The following is a 20,910-nucleotide window of genomic DNA, read 5'->3' on the forward strand; positions in this document are numbered from 1 at the left end:
CTCTGGACTTCTGTCTAAACAACCTAAAGCATTAGCCTAGGAAGTCACCCAGAATGGATTCAGGGGCCAGACAGAGGAGAAGAGCCCAAGATAACTCCTGACTTCAAAAACCGTTAACTCCAAGAAAATAATAGACAGAAGGCAGCCCTACCCAGGAGTAAAATATATGAAAGCATTCAAATCTCAAAGTAAAACCCTCCATACGCTGGGATTTGTGGGAGCCTCCATCCTGCCTTTTCGATCCCCACCCAGATATCCTAAAGCAGAGGCTGCCTGTCAGCCTTCCCAACTCAGATGGATCCAGGGAGTGATGTACTCAGAGCCTTATCTGCAGAGGAAGCTCATCCCAGCTACTTGTGTGATCAAGCTAGTTTTTCACCCATAAATAAGAACAGACAACAAAAGCATAGGTAAGAAGGACCAGTGTGCACAACTAAATAAACTAACGGAGAGAAATGAGAGATAACACAAGGATTATGACTAAAATAACTATTTTTTTATTGAAGTATAGTTGATTTATAATGTTTTAATTTCTTCTGCATAGCAAGGTGATTCAGTTATACATTCTTTTTTTTTTAAATTAATTAATTTATTTATTTATTTTTGGCTGTGTGGGGTCTTCGTTTTTGTGCGAGGGCTTTCTCTAGTTGCGAAAGCGGGGGCCACTCTTCATCGCGGTGCGCAGGCCTCTCACTATCGTGGCCTCTCTTGTTGCGGAGCACAGGCTCCAGACGCGCAGGCTCGGTAGTTGTGGCTCACGGGCCTAGTTGCTCCGTGGCATGTGGGATCTTCCCAGACCAGGGCTCAAACCCGTGTCCCCTGCATTGGCAGGCAGATTCTCAACCACTGTGCCACCAGGGAATTGCCACATTCTTTTTTTATATATTCTTTTCCATTATGATTTGTCACATGATATTGAATATAGTTCCCTGTGCTATACAATAGAACCTTGTTGTTTATCCACTCTCTATATAATAGTTTGCATCTGCTAACCCCAAACTCCCAACCCACCCCTCCCTCACCCTCCCTCCCCCTTGGCAACCACAAGTCTGTTCTCTATGTCTGTGAGTCTGTTTCTGTTTTGTAAATAGATTTGTGTCGTATTTTAGATGCCACACATAAGTGATATCATATGGTATTTATCTTTCTCTTTCTGACTTAACTTCACTTAGTACGATCATCTCTAGGTCTGTCCATGTTGCTGCAAATGGCATTATTACAGCTGAGCAATATTCCATTGTGTATATGTACCATATCTTCCTTATCCATTCATCTGTCGATGGACATTTAGGTTGTTTCCATGTCTTGGCTCTTGTGAATAGTGCTGCTGTGAACATAGGGGTGCTTGTATCTTTTGGAATTAGAATTTTGTCCAGATATATGCCCAGGAGTGGGATTGCTGGATCATATGGCAACTCTATAAAATTACTTTCTAACTGGTATCTTCAGAGAGATTCAAGAAGTATTGTGACAATATCAAAAGAACTGGTTTCTATTTTTTTTAAAAAAGGGACAACCAATGCTAGGAATGAATTTTTGGAAAAAATAAGATTTCCAAAATCTAAAACAAAATTAATGCAAGGCCTGAAAAATACAACGAACAAATCTGAAGACTGCATCAGTAAAATGGAAGGTAAAGTAGGGTAATTTCCCAAAAGAGATAGAAAAGGAAAGATAATTTGTAAGGGAAAGGTCTGGAGATATTGAAAGTGGAAACAGGAAGCCAACGGGTCATCTCCACTAGGACAGAACAGCTGAAATGGAGGTCAGAAGATAATTAAAGAAACAAGTAGAAAAAAATTAAGGATTTTTTAAATATGAAAAATAAATGAAGAAAATTAATAAAAAGTTAAATAGAAAAATATTGGATTCAGAAATGTTCAAAATGAAAGCAATTTGTGAGCAATAGTCAAATATAAGTGTCAAGCAGTAAAAGCAAAAATATAAGAATGATATGAAAAGTAAAATTGAAAGAACTATACATACACAATTAGCAGAGTCATAATGACCTTTCTAAACCTCAAGAATAGAGAAAAATCCCTAAATGTCTCCAGAAATTAAAAAATAGGTGACCTTCTCATAATGAGAATGAGTCACATCAGGCTGAGTGTAAAAGTCAAAGGCACCATGGTTTCAGATTCTAAGGGAAGGGTACATTCAACTTGGAATCCAAAATCAAGACATTGGGATGACTCTGGCAAAGAAAGTCATCATCTCTCTTGAAAGAGCATAGGTACAAATTAAATACTGCATAAAGCATTCACAAAGCCATCAGTATATTAAAAAATGAATTTCTCATAACCAAGGAGAATGGACCCCAAAAAAGCATGGGCAGCAAAACATTTAAAATGTATGTAATTCCCTACTTTGATTTAAAAAAAAAAAAAAAAGAAAATTGCTTTGACTCCACTGATGCAGAATCATTTGGAATTCCCGATTATCAAAAAGATTCCTGGTACACTAGGATGTATTTACTTGCTAAAGACTATCCACCAGAAAACTGAAGCAAACACCCCATGTAGCAGTGAATCATGAGTCCCCTTAAAGTGAGGAACAAGACAAGCTCACTCTTGCCTGTGTTACTCAACAATGCTCCAGAAATGCCAGGATGGAAAAATAAGCAAGAAGAATAAATAGTAAAATGAAGAGACAAAATTGCCATGACAAGCAGTTTATATGAAAGTCTGTTTAAAGTAATCAAATGAAACTCTCATGACTAATCTAAGATAATTCTGTATGTGACAAGCTCAAAATACAAAATCCATTAATTTTCTTTACACCAGCAAAAACTATGACATACTGAAGAATATCTTTAACAAGAAGTGTGTATGTGCAATGTGAAGAACCATGCCAACATTATGGAAAGCAAATAAGGAGACCTAAATTAGTGTAAAGGCATGACATTTTTTAGATGAGAAGACTTAATACTGTAAAGATGTCAATCCACTCTGAATAAATACATAAACTCAAGTGAATTCCAATCATATAACAACAGCATGTTTTTTAAAAATGAAAACCAGCAAGTCCATTCCGCCATCCTTCTTGGGGAATTAGTGGCATTTCTCTAAGCCACAGCCTCTTCATTTGTAGTATTGGGATCATAATGAAACCTACTTCAAAGGGTAATTGTGACAATTAAATGCGTAACACGTGCAAAGCACTTACCACAATACCCAGCCCATAAGTTGCACCCACCAATATTAGTTTTTATTATATTACTCTTATTAAATGTACCTGTGCATGCAGATATACGTATGATAATGTTCATTCGAGCAGTGCTTGCAATAGCTAAAATTAGGGCAGCCTCAAGTTTCCATCACTGTTATAATGATTAAGTACAATGCACTATATCTGTAGCATGGAGAAATATTAATAAAATTAGTTATTTCTGTCTATAATCTGACTTGGAAAAAGCAAATCACAGGACAAAATGTGTAGGATAATTCATGTATGTAAAAAGTATCAAAATAAATAGATGATGGAAATTTTTTACTTCTTTTAATTGAAGTGTTTATTGAAATAATTAGAGATTCATATGCAATTATAAGAAATAATACAGAGAGATCCCTTGTACGTTACACCCAGTTTACTCCAGTGATAACATTTTGCTAAATTATAGCATAATATCATAAGCATGATATTGACATTAATAAAATCCACCTATTTTACTCAGATTTCCCAAGTGTTACTTGTACTCATTTTTTAAAATAAATTTATTTATTTATTTATCTATTTATTTATTTTTGGCTGCGTTGGGTCTTTGTTGCTGTGTGCAGGCTTTCTCTAGTTGCAGCGAGCGGGGGCTACTCTTTGTTGCGGGGCGTGGGCTTCTCATTGCGGTGGCTTCTCTTGTTGTGGAGCACAGGCTATAAGCTCATGGGCTTAGTGATTGTGGCTCGCAGGCTCTAGAGCACAGGCCCAGTAGTTGTGGCGCACAGGCTTAGTTGGTCCGTGGCATGTGGGATCTTCCCGGACCAGGGATCAAACCTGTGTCCCCTGCATTGGCAGGCGGATTCTTAACCACTGCGCCACCAGGGAAGTCCCTACTTGTACTCATTTTTAAAAAATTTTTATTGGAGTATAGTTGATTTACAATGTTGTGTTAGTTTCAGGTGTACAGCAAAGTGAATCAGTTATACATATATATTTATCCACTCTTTTTCTTTTTAGATTCTTTTCCCATATAGGCCATTACAGAGTACTGAGTAGAGTTCCCTGTGCTATACAGCAGGTTCTTATTAGTTATCTGTTTTATATATAGTAGTGTGTATAGGTCAATCCCAATCTCCCAGTTTATCCCTCCCCTCCTCATCCCCTGGTAACCATAAGTTTGTTTTCTACATCTGTGACTCTACTTCTGTTTTGTAACTAAGTTCATTTGTACCCTTTTTTTTAGATTCCACATATAAGCAATATCATATGATATTTGTCATATACTCATTTGATGGAAATTTTTAAGTAAAACTATATGTGAGTAAATTCATAGAAATTCACTGGTGCCTGGAAATGGAATTTTGGATGAATGACAAATGAATTCATGTGTAGATGAATGAATCACACAGACTTGGGTTTGATTCTTGGCTCTGCCATTCAAAAGCTGTGACCTTAGGTACATCGTTTAACCTCTCTAAGCCTCAAGTTCCTCATCAATACAGTGGGATTTATATTACTTCTTTTTCAGGGTTGAGACAAACATTACATGAGGATGCACGTATGGATTTCTATCACAGTACCTGGTATATACTATATGTTCACTTAAATGAGAGCCATTAGGTCTATTCAAAAAGTTGTACGACATTTTACAGCTAAAAAAGGCTGGAATCCTATTTCCCTATTTGGGTAGACTATTGCTTGTTTTATTAAAAAACAGCAACACCTTAGTACCTGCCAGAAATGCAAGGCCTTTCCTGCTGCATAAATGTGACAGACAGTCCCAGTGTTCTCAAAGGTATCGTGCTTTAATTTCTGGCACAGATTCTAATTAATTGGAACAAGCCAGATCCCATAAACGAAAAGTGCTGTAACCTCGGGGTGACAACTAATAACTCATAGCTGTTCAGAATTCCATTTCAAGAGCGGGTACAGCCCCAGGAGACCGCCTCCATGACCAGATTTCCAGAGGAGACAGTCCCTGCGCATTTCCTGGGGCTTTTACTGCCTTTATATGAGCAGCCTTGTTAATGCCATTGCATTTATTTAGTTAAGGTAACACACCGCTATGAACCACCAAAGTTGAACGGCTTAACACAAAGAATACGTTTATTTCTCTCATCTGACAGTCCAAACCGGTGTATGACTTTCTGTTGCTGCGTAACAAAATACCACAAATTTAGCACCTTAACACATTTATTTAACCTCACAGTTTCTGTGGGTCAGGAATCTAGGTACAGGTTAGTCGGCTCCTTTGCTTAGCATCTTACTAGGACGAAATTAAGGTGTCAGCCAGCTTTACCATCTCATCTGAGGCTCGGGGTCCTCTTCCAAGCTCACTGGTTGTGGGAAGAATTCAGTTCCTTGCAGCTGCATGGCTAAGGTCCCCATTTCCTTGCCAGCTGCAGGCCAGGGATGCTCTCAGTAACTAGAAGCCACCTTGGTCCCAACTGGAAGCTTACTTCTTCTTCAAGCTTACTTCAACAGGACGGTCTCACTCCAGCCTGCTAGGATGGCGTTTTATACAACACGGCACAGGAACCCTGGAGTGATTATCCCATCACTCTTCTCATACAATGTAATCGAACCAAGGAAGTGACTATCCCATCCTATTCACAGGTCCTTCCCGTATTGTAGGGGAGGGCATAATGTGCTCTTGCTCCCCTAAGGCCTTGTTGTCTTCTTCTCCTGCCCCCTCCTTCCTCCTTCATTTCCTCCTCCTTCACCTACCGCTAGTTACGTCGGTCTCCACCAGGGAGCGCCATACGTTTCCGACACTCTGTTAGTTGCCTACCCCAGAGCCATTTACTCCTTTCTCCTTCCTAATAAAATGCTAATACTGCTCTGGTGCCCACCCTTCTCTCTATCGCCCTGTTCTTCAGGAAACAAGTGTTCTCAGCCCATGCACCAAGAAGGTAAATCCTGACTGGTCGAAGTGGATCATTCTCCTTGCCAGTGATTGGTTTAGGAAGGACATGTGGTTACAGTTCTGGCCAATAAGAAGGGAAATCTGATGGTGAGCTTGAGGGAAAGGTTTTCCAGGCAGGCTGGTAAGAACAGACATAAGGGGAGATGCCATCACCCTCCTGCTACTGAATGTTTGCAAACTGGCAGCCATTTTTTTGACCATGAGGGAAACCAGCTTTAAGGCTGGGATGAAGAAGGCAGAGTAATCTGATAGAGAGAACCTGAGTCCTCTGTGATGTCATTCTGCTGCTGAATTAGCCATCCCTAGTGACTCCTGCATTATGACCTCGTGTTATGTGAAGCAGTATCATTATGCTTAAGCCAGGTTGAATCTAGGTTTCCTAACACTTGCAGTCATAGGTACCTAAATGATTGTATGTGGCTGGGGGGATATCAATCTTAAATTGTGGTACCCACCCCAGAGCAGAGTGAATCAGTGTGAAATATTGTGGTTCCCTTGCTTTACATACTGTAGTTGGAAATATTAATGATGCTGATGAAGATAATGATAATAACAGCAGTTACACAGAGAGGAGTTACCTCTGTCCAGGGAATGATGTCAAATTACCAACATGGAATTTGCAAAATCCATTGCCCCTGATTTTACTGAATGGCATCTAGAAGGATATAAGTATAGATTTGACATGTTCCCTATAGTCTTCCAGATTCAGTGCTCCCCGGTTTGAAAATCCAGAGTAAATGTGCCAAGACAGACTTCAGAGGAGATGTTAATGATTTGGTGTTAAGATCTTGAGTGAGTGCCTCTCTCCAATTCAAATCAAGGGAGCAGGGTGGTCCAAATCAGAATTTAGTTGGTTTATGCATATTGGGCCAACAGTATTGATTTTCCCAATATAAAATGCACTCTAAATGTTCTTTTTAATTTTGTTTGTTTGTTTTGCCATAAACATGCATCCCAACAGTATGGATGATATAAACCGTGTAGTCCTTGACCCAGAAAACCAAGTGAACTCTTGGGGAATTGTGTCCATCAGAAGTTTAGTTGGCTAATAATGCCGAAAGCAATTCATCTGCTTGTACACAGTGACTATAACTTGAAAGGTATCTTGTAGCCACTCAGTCCATTCACACACATCTGGAGGAAGAGATAGAGAAGGCAAGTCACGCATTAAATTATCAGGGTAAAATACTCTAGGTAAATGGCTCCATAAAGCCAAACAGAATGAACATTCAATGGGCAGAATATGGAGAAATCTGTCAGCCTTCCATTTATATTTTACATAAATCCAATAAACATATGAGGCAAAACTAGGGCATTTTGCAAAGCTTGAGAGATTTGTTCATTTTTATCGAGTCACATTGCTTGGGATAGATTAGCAGTTAGTCTCTAACAAGAATGGAATTTTTTCTTTTCAAGGTATATGGAAATGAGAATGGAAGCCAAACGTCATCTGGGGTGGTCTATTTTTAGAGAAAGTGATTTGCTGAGGGTATTTGTCATTCATTCAGGAGGACAGCCAGCCCTGAGCCATGGCAGGCATCAGTAGTAATAGCCAGCTCTTGCAAGGAAAAGAAAATAATCCTTCCATTCTTGAAAATCATTAAAAAGGAATGTTATCAAGTCAAAGGCAAGCAAGACAGGCAGCAAGGGAATGAGAAAATTTAAGGCATTTTCTGTATATATGCATGTATGTACCGTAAATGTAGATTTTCTAGTGTGTGTTTCTCAGTGCACAGGTGTGAAAGTGTGTGTTCAGTGGGTTACGTGTGTCTGTATTACATGTTTCTGTGAATGTAAGTGATAATAGCTAATATTTATTGGGTTTATTCTATGTCTCAGACTTTGTGCTAAAAGCTTTATGGAGATTATCTCTTTGCATTATCTCTACAGCCTATGTTTTCCATTCATGAAGAGGTTAATAGAACTATTAGGAATCAAAACCAGGACTCAGACCCAGACAGCTTGACCATTTCAGGCAGTCAGCTCCCCAGAGCCCTCTGCCACTGATTACATTACCATGCTGCAGAACAGCCATGTTTATATGTGTCTTTGTGTATTTTTTGTTTGTTTTGGAGACAGTCTTAAAGGGGAGCAGTTCTCTCTATTATCTGCATTAAAATAGTATCGGTAAGTATATTTCTCACAAACACACCCATCTTCTTGGTAACATATTAATGGGTTCAGCAGCAAAATGAGTTTGAAAAGCTAAAATCTCAGAGTGTTTGTTTGGATTCCTGGTTGTTGTTTGTCTTCATCTTCAGACAGAGCCCACACAGTTCATGCTGGTGCCTTGCGTCTGGCCTGTGGCTGGTAAAAATCGGTGTGATGTTTGGGACTGGAAATTTAGGGGATTTGAACTCTCTTTAACCACACCTTTACATGGATCTCTAGTAGTCATCTCAAAATTAGCCCATCAAAAACAAATGCCCAGTATTCATCTCCTCTCCCCATCAGACATGCTTCTTCCCACTGTCCATAATCCCAGTAAATGGCCCTTCCTCCAATGGCAACTGCTCAGGACAAAAATCCTTGGATTCATCTTTGGCTTCTCTCTTTTCCTCACACACCACATCCAACTCACTAAGAAACCCTACTTCAGAATATGCCCAGAACATACCACTTCTTACTATTTCCACTGTCATGGCCCTCGCTTAAGCCATCATCTGTCTATGAAAATGTTAGTCCTTTCTCCATGCATAAACCAGTGCAATCCTTTACAGATACAGATCACTCAAAGTCAGGCAGTGACTTTCCATCACACTGAGAATAAATGCAAAGTCGTCCCCCAAGGCCTCTGAGGTCCTCCAGGACCAGCCTCTGCGTGTGTAACCTTATCTTTATCCTCTGCCTCCTCAACTCCCTCTCGGTCTGTCCTAGTCACCGGTGCTCAAGCTCCTTGGCGTTCCTCCAACACACAGAACGTATTTCCAGCTTAGGTTGGGAGGATGACCAGGATGAAAGGGTGCTGGTGGGGATGTTCTGAAGTGGCCCTTAAAGAAGTGTCCAGGACAGCCAGGCAATATTCGGCCAACAAAGTTGCACCCTCATCATAGGAATTGAAACCATGGCAGCTACACCAAGGAGAGTGTTCCTCCAAGGTGAGGTCTTTGAAAGGCAGTGATCAGAGGCCCCATATCTCCATTTAGCCAAGGGATGCAGCTTTGCAGGTGGCACACATATACCTTGTGATGAGGTGACAAGGGCAGGGCACAGCATGGATTTGGCAGTCTTGAGAAACCTGAATTTGATTCCGACTCTGCTGCTTACTGTCAGCATAACTGTGGGCAGACACTTAACCTTTCGGAGTCTCCTTCTCCTCATAGTTCAGGATTTTGCAGTGATTTACTCTCCTGCAATAATAGTTTGGGTTTGTCAAAAATCTGCATATACCCATGGGAGGGTAGCATGTAAGTGCTGTACCAGGTAAGAATATCAGCTGGACAAGTTAAAGAAAATTTTGGTTAAAGGGACCAAAAAATCCAACTTACAGTAATTTAAACAAGTATGGGTTGGTTTTTCTCACAAAGTAAGAAGCCTAGAGATAAGAAGTTGCTGGCCTTGGCTTAGCTACTCAGCGAAGCCATCACGATCTTCCTTTTCTCTGCCACCTTGGCCTGTTGGCTTATGTCCCCTTGTTCATTGTCGTGGGATAGCAAGAGGGCTGCTGTAGCTCTAGACATCATGTCTGTGTTCAAGACAAGAAGGAAAGAGAGAAAGATAGGAGCAACCAAGTCTTCCCTCTTTTATCAGGAAAGCAAAACTCTGGAGAAATCTACATTGGATGTACAGTGCCTTGGCCAGAACTGTGTCATAAGCCATTTCCAGCTGTCAGGAAAGCTGGACACACTGCTGTTCCAAGAAAAAATGGAGGTTTTGTAAGGAAAAGAGAAGTAGGGACTGGAAGTTGGGTACACAGCTAACAGAGTCTGCCTTGGAGGGGGGGGGCAAGAAAAAAAAAAGCAGAGTCCTACAAAAATAAAAAAGGTTGAGAACTGCTTTGGGAGTGATGTAAAGTTGACTGAGACCTAATCTAATCTACAAGGAATTTACAAATTTAGGGTGGGAGACACACAAAAAGAGAGTGAATATGATACAAATTGAAATAAGAACTGGACCTGTGATGCAAGCATTATGTTATGGTAGACCCAAGGAGCAATTACTTCTGATTGGAATGATGGAGGCATTTTCATTGATGTATTTGAGCACTTCCTATGTACTAGGCATTTCAACACTAATTGCAAAGGTCTCCCCAGTGAACAAGACAGAAAACCTGTCTGCCTTCATGGAGTTCACATTTTAAGGACAGAGACAAGAAACAGTTAAACAAATAAAATGAACTCCAATTGTGACAATCCTGATATAGCAGGTGGCTTTCTCCAAGGGTGAGGGCGTGTTCCCAGACAGAGAAACAGCATGAACAGAGGCTCAGAGGCAGGAAAGTATATCCTCCTTGGTCACTTATGGCTGAAATTCCGAGTGAGGATGGAGGAACATGGTCAGCTTGGGTTGGCTGCAAATGCCTGGCTTGGTCAGAGTAAGCAGGACTGATTCTTGGCTTTATCACTTACAGTATGTCCTTTACCACTCTGACTCCCAGGACATCATCTACAAATTGGAATAATAGTCCCTCATTGAGCTGTAGTGTGGGTTTAATGGGACGGTGCCACACAGTAACTGCCTGATGAGGTGGATTGGAGGATTAAAGGAGATGATACACGTGAAGTTGTAGGAATAGTATGTGACACATCCGAAGGACTCAAATGTCAGCTGTAACTAATACCATGCTTGTTGTCCTTGTTACTTCTCCTCCACAGAAATGAGGAAGTTAACAGAAGCTGGCTTCCTCCTCCATCCTCCACCCCCTCACTACTTGTGTTTTGTTACTACAACTCGTGGTATTTTTATTACTGTTAAAACTAAATTACGTGTCATCTGTTCTAAATTACGTGTCATCTGTTTCATTAAGTATTTATAACAGGTGAATTGTCTTTGTGAACTGTTTATACCAGTCATTGTAACTTAACCATGTTTAAATTATTTCAAGCACAAGTTCTTTTATGCCTCGAGTTTTCCATATTTTCCCATGCTTTTGTTTTCTCTGCTCCTGAGTGGTCATTTGTCTGGGTTGAGAATACTTGGGTCATAACTTTGTCTTACATTGTTTCACATTGGAGAAGAGAAACTTGAAGTGAGTCTGAGGTTTCTTTCTTCGTGGGTGACCCACTTTCCTGCCTGTGTGTTTGGATGTCCTTTTCTTTTGACACCTTGACGTTCTGACAGGACACTTGAACCTGCTGGCAGGAAGAGAGATATCTCTTTTCACCAGGCTGACCCGACACATGGTGGTTCCCTCATTGATGGGTTTAAGTCTTCTTCCCTCATTTAGCCCAGGAATTCTCTGTTATCTTTGAATAATGCTTCCGTTCTAGTCATTCTGAAGTCTTCTTCAGGATCCAATTATTTCTTTATGTCTTCTCTAATGATTTTCATCTTCTTGTATCTTTGTAATAAGTCCTGTGTTTTATGTGAGCTTCTCAAACATAACCCCACATCGTAGGATCACCTTTCTGCAGAGTGAGTCCTTTTTGCTTTTACCTTTCCTGTTTTAAATTTTACTGTGGTATTTACTGCTTGCTACAAATTCTTTTCTTAACTCTAGCGAATCCCTTCCTTTCTAACTGAGTTTGATCATCTCAGCTTTCGTATCTTATTTTTCAGAGATTATATGTTTCCAAATGTATTGAAAGCACAGAGTGTATATAAAATTTACTTTTTATTCCAATAGTAAGCGTTCTCACAACTATGTTCTTCCTTTACCACCTGAGTGGTATAATATTTACTTATGTTTTAGAGGTTTTCACACACACCATATTATTGGTTTATGTTTTATGTTCTTTCATTTCTAAATGAAACGAGTTTTTCAAGATCTGGAATTTCTGCCTAAATATAGTGAGAACAGTCGCCTTTGATCACTTTAGGAGTCAGGTAGATGTTGTTAGAGTCCTTGTATTATGTCTTGAGCCAGAAGCGAGGTTAATGTAAGTACATATCATTAGTTGACTGAGACAGCAGCCTCAGGAATCACATAGAATAAGCAAATAGTACATCTTCAGTAAATGTCGGCCGTTAACAGCAGCAGCAGCATTGATCAATTTTGACTCCATAAAATTTTAAATTCATCCTCCGTAAACACGTTGAGTAAATAAAGTCAAAAGATGAATGACAAACTGAGGGGACAAGGAGAGGAAAGTTTTCATCTCACTTGGGGAGATAACATGGGCAGATATTCATTTTATAGCACTAAACTCAGTCTTGTGAGTGAAAAAAAAGCATGGGAGATGTAACTCACTCTTTAATTGTGGTCTAATAGTCCATCGAACGGGGTACTGGATTAATTAACTGTTTCTGTATGGATGGACATTTGATTGCTTCTAGTATTTTCTTGAGGCAGAGACCTGCATTTGTTCACCAAAATCCATTTTCATTTCTTCCTGGCTATACAAATGGAAGATAAAGTTTTTATAAATCTATAAAATATGTACATAACAATAAAAAGATCTATAAACTACTAGATAATGATTAAATTTTGAGCAGTTATTTTCTGCCCAGATAGCAGTTCATAGGTATCATTCCCTAATAAAACTAACCAGGGCTCCTTGGAGAAATGCTGGCTGCAAGACTGGAACAGGGAAAATATAAGATAAGCCTGGAGAACCCTGTAGTGTCAGCAAGTAAGGAAGTCTTCAAAGATAGTCAGGGCATGTGGAAAAGGACACAGATTCAAACCTAAAGGAGCTTCCAGTGACCAAACCTAGGACAATTAGAGTAACAAAATGATGGTAGTAGGAAATTGTAACTCAGAATAAAGCAAAGATCCATCAGTCCATACTAATAGAAACAAATAATTAATAAATAGGTGAAGAGGAGGAGAATACTAATTAATTAATATAGAAGCATAATGGAAATAGACTATCACCATTAGGCAAACACCAGGTAATAAGTTTTGCAGGCAAGAATCATGGATGGATGTTGAAATTAGAGGACAAATGCATGATCAGAAACAGGATATTTACATCATCTCAAAGTAGTTCCCCTACGTGAAACTCTTTCATTACAAAGAGAAAAATAGTAACTTTACAGTGGAGCAGCCTGGCTAATATCACCTCAGCCCACTGACCAAAGTTAATATCACCAGTAACAGGACATACTGACGTCAGGTACCTCCTAATATGCTGCATTGAGAAGAACACATCACTTTTGTCCTATTCTTACCGAAAATATATAACCTCAATCTAATAATGAGAAAACATCAGACAAACCCAAATTGAAGGACATTCTACCAAATACTGTTTTGTAGACCTCAAAAAGGTAGAGGTTATGAAAGACAAGAAAGACTGAGGACCTAACATAGATCGAAGAGACTAAGGAAACGAAACTAAATGCAATATGGAATCCTGGATTGGATCCTGGACCAGAAAAAAAGGCATTATGGGACAACTGGAAAATCTAATAAGATCTGTAGATTACTTAACAGTTTTATATCAGTGTTAGTTTCCTGGTTACAATCAATTTACTATATTGTACTATGTAAGACGTTAACATTAGGGGAAAGTGAGTGAAAGTTACACGGGGATTCTACTATTTTGCAATCTTTGTATTACTAAAATTATTTTTAAATAAAAAGTTCAAAAAAAAATAGGTCATGCAGTTTTCACTGCATTGCTCTTTCATAGGTGAGCAATCCAGAGCCCTGCTGAATTGAAGAATTCAGAATAATTTTCTAACACCTAATAGCTAATGTTTAAAATCAGTAGTTTTTTTTTTCCTCATTTGGTGTAATCTAACTCTGGGGTTTTTTCTTAATTATCTGAAAGAAGCAGATCTGTTGTTCATTTGACAAAAGAAACTGCCCTTAGCCCTTATCTTTAGCTAAATAGATTATTAAAACCAGAGAAAGCATCAGATGGGGCTTTAAACAGAATTGGGATTCTATTTGCTGCTCTGATTCTCCAAGCTGCTGTTAAACCAAAAACCGTTTACTAGGTTCCTATAAATCTAACGTGCAGCTTTAGAGGGGTTCTGCAGTGCTTTCAAAATGAAAAGTCAAGGATCAGAAACAGTGTATGAAATACACAAAGGATTCAGCCTGTAAACTGACAATCCATTAGCCACTTTTTTCAACACCTAAGTAAGTTTTTCTTGAGTTAACACAATACAAAATAGCAGAACCAGAGTATGGAAAAGTCTCCAGATGTAGACTCAGATACTTATGTTCAAGTTCTTTTTTTTCAATTGAAGTATAGTTGACTTACAATATTATATTAGTTTCAGGTGTACAACATAGTGGTTCAATGTTTTTATAGATTATATTCCATATAAAGTTATAAAATATTGGCTATATTCCCTGTGCTGTATGTTACATCTTTGCAGCTTATTTATTTTATACCTAGCAGTTTGAACCTCTCTTACTATCCTACTATATATGTATATATGTATATGTATGTGTGTGTGTGTGTATGTGTGTGTGTGTGTGTGTGTGTGTATCTGAATCACTCGCCTCCTGCCTAAGTCTGCCTTCCTCCAGCATCAGTCCAATTTATAGCCAGAAGGACTTGATGTGCAGAAGGTGTGTTCTGCTCCTTTGCTGGTTCCAGGCCCTCACCTCTGTGGGGCTCAGTCTCACAGAGCGATTGCTTCATAGCCCCCTCGCAGTTAGCTTTGCTGGAGATGGAGGGTCCTCTTCAAAATAAGTGCTGTGCTGCTAAGGGCACGTGACTCCCTTCCCCTGCATCAGTGAGGACGCGCTAGGTTACGGTTCAGTAACAAACACTCCAAGATAACCCAGGAGCTCCTCCTTCCTGCTCCTTTGGCAGTTCCAGCCCCTCTGCTGGGTCTGGGCTGTAGGGCGGAGGGAAAGGGACAAGAGTCTTGGCGGCCCACAGTTTCTGACCTTTTACGTAGGTTACTGCTGCTTCTCAGGCTAGCCCTTTCGGGCTGACGATGCTCCATTGCTGGTCTTAGTGGGGCTTCTCTAGAGGGCCCTGCAGGGTGTTCCCCCCCCGACGCCATACAGTTCCCTGAAGTAGAACACTGGCTTCACATGGTGCCGGCCAACTTCAAATGGGCAGCAAGGCACAATCCCACCACCTGTTTGGAAGGTGGGGAGAACAGCACTGTATTGCTGTGTACACACGATAGATACTCAGCTTAATGGTTCAAAACACCAGCCATCTCTTTAGTTGATGATTCTATGGGTTGACAGTTTGAGCGGGGCTCAGCTGGGCAGTTCTGCTGGTCTCATCTACGCTCCTTGATTCCCTGCAGGGAGCAGGGTGGCTCTGCTTCGGGGGTGTCACTCGAGTGATGGGGGCTTCTGGACTGTGTGTCTCTCATCGTCCTTTCAGGCTATATCGGGTTTGTCCATATGGCAGTTTGGCAGGTTTCCAAGAGGGCAGACAGAAGCATACAGGGCACCTTGAGATTTGGGCTTGGAAGTGGCTTAAAGTTGCTCTGCCGCCTGCTATTGGTCAAATTCCCCAAACCAACAAGATTCGAGGAACTCCAGTTTTGATGGGAGGAGCTGCGAGGTCACCTTGCAAAGGGGCGTGGGAAGGGGAAGGGTAGAGAACTGTGGCATCCACCCCAAACACTAAGACCACCACATCTTCCTGATCTTCTGCGGGAGAAGTTGGGGGGCTGATGGCTAGGTTAGGTGGCTAGACTCGGCAAGGCCAGATCAAGACATCTTGTGTGTCCAGTAGGGGTGTCTGACCACACTTGATGGAGGCCTTTATTAGAATAGTGTGATGAGCACTTTTTTGTCTACAGCTTTGGGGCTTAGACATTAATTCCAGGCAACAGGCATGGATATTCAATCACAAAAGGAAAACTGCCTTAAAGGTGAAGTGACCTACTACAGGTCATGTAGCTGCTAAGGGGTTCGTTTCTTTTATCTGGGGAGAGGGGAAACGATGCACTAAGGGCTGGTGATTAAAAAGCATAATAAATGCCAGAGACTTAAAAGGCCACTGTGGCTGGGATCGGCAGAGCAAGGTGGACGGTGGTGTGAGCTGTCGTTGGGATCCAGAATCTACCAGCCCCTGGAGCCCATGGCAAGGAGCTTTTCTTTAAATTTATAAAGAACAAAGGAAACTCTGTGAAGGATTCTAAACAACAGGCTCACATCTTGTTTCCAAAAGACCCTTCCGGCTGCCACGTGAAAACTAGATTGGAGGTGCAGACTGGACCAAACCGAGTTAGAATTCCTCCAGCCCCGTGTGGTGCCACTCCATGGGTCCCAAAGGCAAAGGAGAAATGGTCGAGTTTGCCATGACCAAAACCGAGAGGTAGGGCGCAGGGAGGAGGAGAGAAAGTCAAATGGGTAATTTCACACCGTGCCCTCCTCAAACACACGCACACGCACACGCACACACACTGCTTTGGACCCAAGCAGGCTTGAGAAGTTCCGGCTTGTGTTCTGTGATACTTTAGCCAGATTAATTCCGAGTCAGACAGTGGCCTCCTCTGCTTTGCTGTGTGAACAGACAGATGGCTGCCAAAGGACCACAGCAGAGAAAGACCAGCAGAGACCCCAGCATGAGGGACCCAGCCTTTGAGCCCAGGAGTTCATACAATTAATATTTCCAGTGATTCCAATTCAAAAGGCAAATGGTGTCCAAAGCAGTGGGCTCTTTTGACAACATGTGGGTGGGAGGGCAGGGAGGCAGAGAGGAGGGGCAGGCGGTGGAATAGGGGCTGCTGGCATCATCCACCCCCCTCAGGGACACCTGTGAGCCTCCCCAGGGGCTGAGGAAGTCCGTAGGAACAGAGCAGTCCGTGGAGCAGGCCTCAGCCCCACAGCAGGAGTCTGCACAATTGATCGTAAGTCTGTTCTGTCATTGCATTGCAGCTCCAGAAACTAAAACGATCACTTTCTTTCAAGACCAAGAGTTTACGGAGCAAAAGTGCTGACAACTTCTTCCAGCGAACCAACAGCGATGTGAAACTGCAGGCGGACATGCTTTCGGAGGTCAGCCCCAGCTCCAGCCTGCTCCCTTCCCCCGGATGCCTGACGTCCACAGTCACCAGGGCCGGCCTGTACCCAGGCGGCGGCAAGGCCCACGCCTTTCAGGAGCACATCTTCAAGAAGCCCACTTTCTGTGACGTCTGCAACCACATGATCGTGGGTAAGCTGTCCCTCTGCCTCCTCCTCCAGGTCCCTGCATCCCTGGAAAGCCAGGTGAGAGGGGTGTACCTGAGTCCAGGTCCCCGTGGACAGACTCTGAGCCTGTCTGATATGCAGGAGGGTTGTTTGGGAGCGCTTGGGGTAACAGTGTGTGTCAACAGGTAAGGGAAGCAGGGCTGGGCGGAGGGAGACGCTGGGTTGTGGTATAGATGGAAGAAAGCTTCCAGCCCATCCCCAGGGAGCTCTCAAGCCCCGTACAGTCATCTCGTGTTGAGGCCAGAGGTCTGGGACTTTGTACGCCTGCATCACCTCTCACCGGGTACGGGAAGCCCCTGGGGAGGGGGCAAAATCTTGAACAGAGCAGTTCTTTTTAGCTAAGGGCAGTTAAGGGAGAGGAAATCCGTGGGAGGCAATCAAGGTGCTGGGCAGTTGGGGTTCGAACGCCTCTGTTCTGCAGGGAGATCTGAGTGACACATTGCAGGGTCCTCCCCAGTATGCGTGGCTGTGTCTATCTGGGGTCGCCTGGACAGGGGGTCTGTGGCTTGGTGAGCTACAGGTGAATGACCGAGACAGGCAGCTGTGGAAGGCAGGAGACCTCAGGGAGGCACTGACCCAGGCAGGACAGGGGATTCGGTTGGAATGGTGATTACAACTCTGGACCTGGAAAGGACTCACTCGTGTTACCTCAGAGAAATGGTGATAGCCTGAGCGTCTCGGGGGTTGTGCCCAGATGAAGAGAATGACCTATAAAATGGCCCAGCTAGAAGGAAGACCTGAGCCATTGAGAGCCAGGCGCACAGAAATTCTGCAGTAAACACTCTTCTGCCTGTCCCACGGTGGAAACCCAGTGACCAAACAGATGGAGGAAACCATAAAGGTACTTCGGGTGGAACTCAGAGTGAATTGAAACCCGTTGTTTCCAGAACAGCAGCGTGTCCTGGTGATTGACGGGTCACTGCAGAACAAGAGAGAAGGGGGAAGGAGACGCCCATGTGTGCTCTCAGGGGGCAGTTAGGGTGTACCCACCCTAGGAGAAGTTGAAGGGCAGAAGGCTGGAATTAAGAGAGGAAATGAGGCTGGACATCAAAAGATGCAAGGCTGACCGAGATGGGGACTATCTTCCGGAGACGGTGCTGATCCTGCAGATGTGAAGCCAGGCAAAGCCTAGAGTGCCTGGACAGCCACCGAGAGGGTAACAGGTGTGAGAGACAGGCCTTCCCCACGTGGGGTCCCAATGCCAGGCCCACGCCGTACCTCCTGCTCACTTACGGCCTGGATGCTGCAGTGCTGGGCTTGGCCGTGAAGGCTTCAGGGAAGAACACTTTAAGATCAAGAGCCTGTTTCCCAAGCTGGGAGCCAGGGCCCATTGTGGCCCTGATATGTCATTCATCTCACCTTCCAGCTCCTCAGCCCTGACACCCACCCTTCCCAGCCCCCCGTTTCCCCTTCAGTACCCATTTCCCGTGGCCCAGCACCTCTTGTGAGTATGACAGTTGTCTCAGGTCGGATTCCCTAGAAGCAGAGCCTGACATGGGGACTCAAGCGCACGTAATTTACTGAGAGGGTGCTCTCAGGACAAGAGGGAGCGAGGGAAGCGGATGGAGAAGGGAAGGAACTAAACTAGGAAGTGGTCTTACATGGATCTTGCGGGAGTCTGGAGCATGAATTCCACCAGTTGGTCCTTCGTTGAGCCCAGCCTTTGGTATCAGTGGGCTTCCCTCCTCCTCCCATGGTGGAGGTCATTTCAAATCCCTGAGCAAAGTGGCTCATGTTCTGCCGATGGCAATTTTCTGAAGAAAGGGACAGCTGTGAGCCACGAGCAGCCAGCACAGATACCACCAGTGTTATTAGTGAGGTTTTGCTGCTATAACGAATTACCACAAACTTGGTAGCTTAAAACCACACAGATTTATTATCTTATAGTTCTGGAGATCAGAAGTCCACAGTGAGTCTCACTGGGCTAAAATCAAGGTGTCCGCAGAGCTGCATTCCTTTCTGGAGGCTCTAGGGGAGAATCCATGTTCTTGTCTTTTCCACCTTCTAGAGGCTGCCCAAACCTTGGCTTGTGACCCCTTTTTATCTTCAGTGCAATGAAGCATGGCAGTGGCAGGTCATGTCTTTCTCACACCACCATCTCTTTGGTCCTGACTCTCCCCCTTTCCTAAGGATTCTTGTGATTACACTGGACCTACCTGGATAAACCAGGATAACCTTCCCATCTCAAGGTCACCTGATTAGCAGCCTTACTTCCATTTGCACCCTTGAGTTCCCCTTGCCACGTAACATAACTACTCACCAGTTCTGGGGGTTAGGACATGGACATCTTTGGGAGGCCATTGTTCTGCCTATACCTATCCAGTACAGGGTATCTGGGCAGGGCATCAGCAGTGTCCACCATGGCAATAGAAGAAAACCTTAGTTGAAGATCACAAGACTGGCCTCTGTTGATTCCTTTCCATCCTGTCTCTGATGCCAGTCATGTGATAGTTGTATTCCAGCCAAAGGCTTTGTGATGTCACAGGGTGAGAGGCCATCTTACTTTGAAGTGGGCAGAGAGGTACCTTTCCATATGGTACACAGAACGGGGAGAGCGCTGACCCATGTTTTGCTCCTGGCTCTTCCCATGAAACCATTAGCCCCTTCCCTTCCCAGATGAAATGAGATGAGGGAGTGAGGATGGTAGAAAGACCATGCGTGTAGAGCCAGACAGCCTGGATTAGAGCCCCGTGCAGCTGTGTGACCTCGTGCCAGTGACTTGCCTTCTTTGAACCTGTGTCCTCATTTTATGTGGAGATGATAATACCACCCTCAGGGTTTTGTGCGGATTGATGAACTGGCAGAAGGGAAGTACCAGGCATCTGATAGACCTCAGCAGAGGAAGGTTATTGGAATTGATATCATTATCATCATTATTAAACAAGAAGATAGTCATTTTCCTAAGGAAGAGAAAGCTATTTAGAGGGTAAACCAAATTAGTGTAACAAAAAAAATTTTTTTGACACTTTTTAGGCATAAATAATTAAAAAAATAATGTCATGGTAACAAAATAATTAGTCCCTTGTCTACACAGCAGTGTTTTACATACACGTTAAATATTGTCTCTGATTCTGCATTTCCCATTCTGTGAGGGAGATGAACGAGCAAGCAGGTGTCTAGAAGAGTGATCAGAATGGTGAGTGGTGTGCCAAAATAAGATTGTGAGGAAACCCTGGGAGTTTGGTGTGGAAAAGACTTTGGATGTGCAACTGTGTTTTAAAATACCATATTGGAAAAGTCAAGAGACTTACTCTCTGTGCCTTTACAGGGAAGGGTTGGGAACAAGGGGTAAAGTTAAAAGACGAATTTCAGGGAGAATATAACCATTTAACTGAGGCACTTGACTGGTAATTGAAGGGCCTGCCTTATGAGTAGCGAGTAGTTTAACTTCTCCCAGGCATAGGTTGTCTTGAAGATCTTCCCCTACTTCATTATCCGATATTCTTTGAAATGAGACCCTGCTGCTTCCCAAAGAGACCAGTGTCTGTCATCATTGAACGTGGACATATCAGTGGTTTCCAGTGTAGCCGGGAAGGCAGGGTTCTGCGGTGTCCTTCACCCTTGGCCAAGACCCAGTTGGCGGGGGGAGGGTGTGTGTGGGGGGTGTTTA

The 20,910-nt window shown here is 42.9% G+C and overlaps 1 protein-coding gene across 4 annotated transcripts in view; it reads left to right on the forward strand.

Annotated features, from left to right (window-relative positions):
- Positions 1 to 20,910, forward strand: part of STAC (SH3 and cysteine rich domain) — a 100,557-nt gene that overhangs the window by 19,393 nt on the left and 60,254 nt on the right. For 3 of the 4 annotated variants that reach the window (XM_082412947.1, XM_082412948.1, XM_082412945.1), the window contains exon 2: positions 16,989 to 17,265. In XM_082412947.1, coding sequence (XP_082269073.1) covers positions 16,989 to 17,265 — 277 coding nt within the window. The remainder of the gene's footprint in view (positions 1 to 16,988; positions 17,266 to 20,910) is intronic. The other variant, XM_082412946.1, reaches the window with a different exon arrangement.

Source organism: Balaenoptera physalus (genome assembly GCF_965194825.1).
Source record: "Balaenoptera physalus genome assembly, chromosome: 11".
Classification (NCBI taxonomy): Eukaryota; Metazoa; Chordata; class Mammalia; order Artiodactyla; family Balaenopteridae; genus Balaenoptera; species Balaenoptera physalus.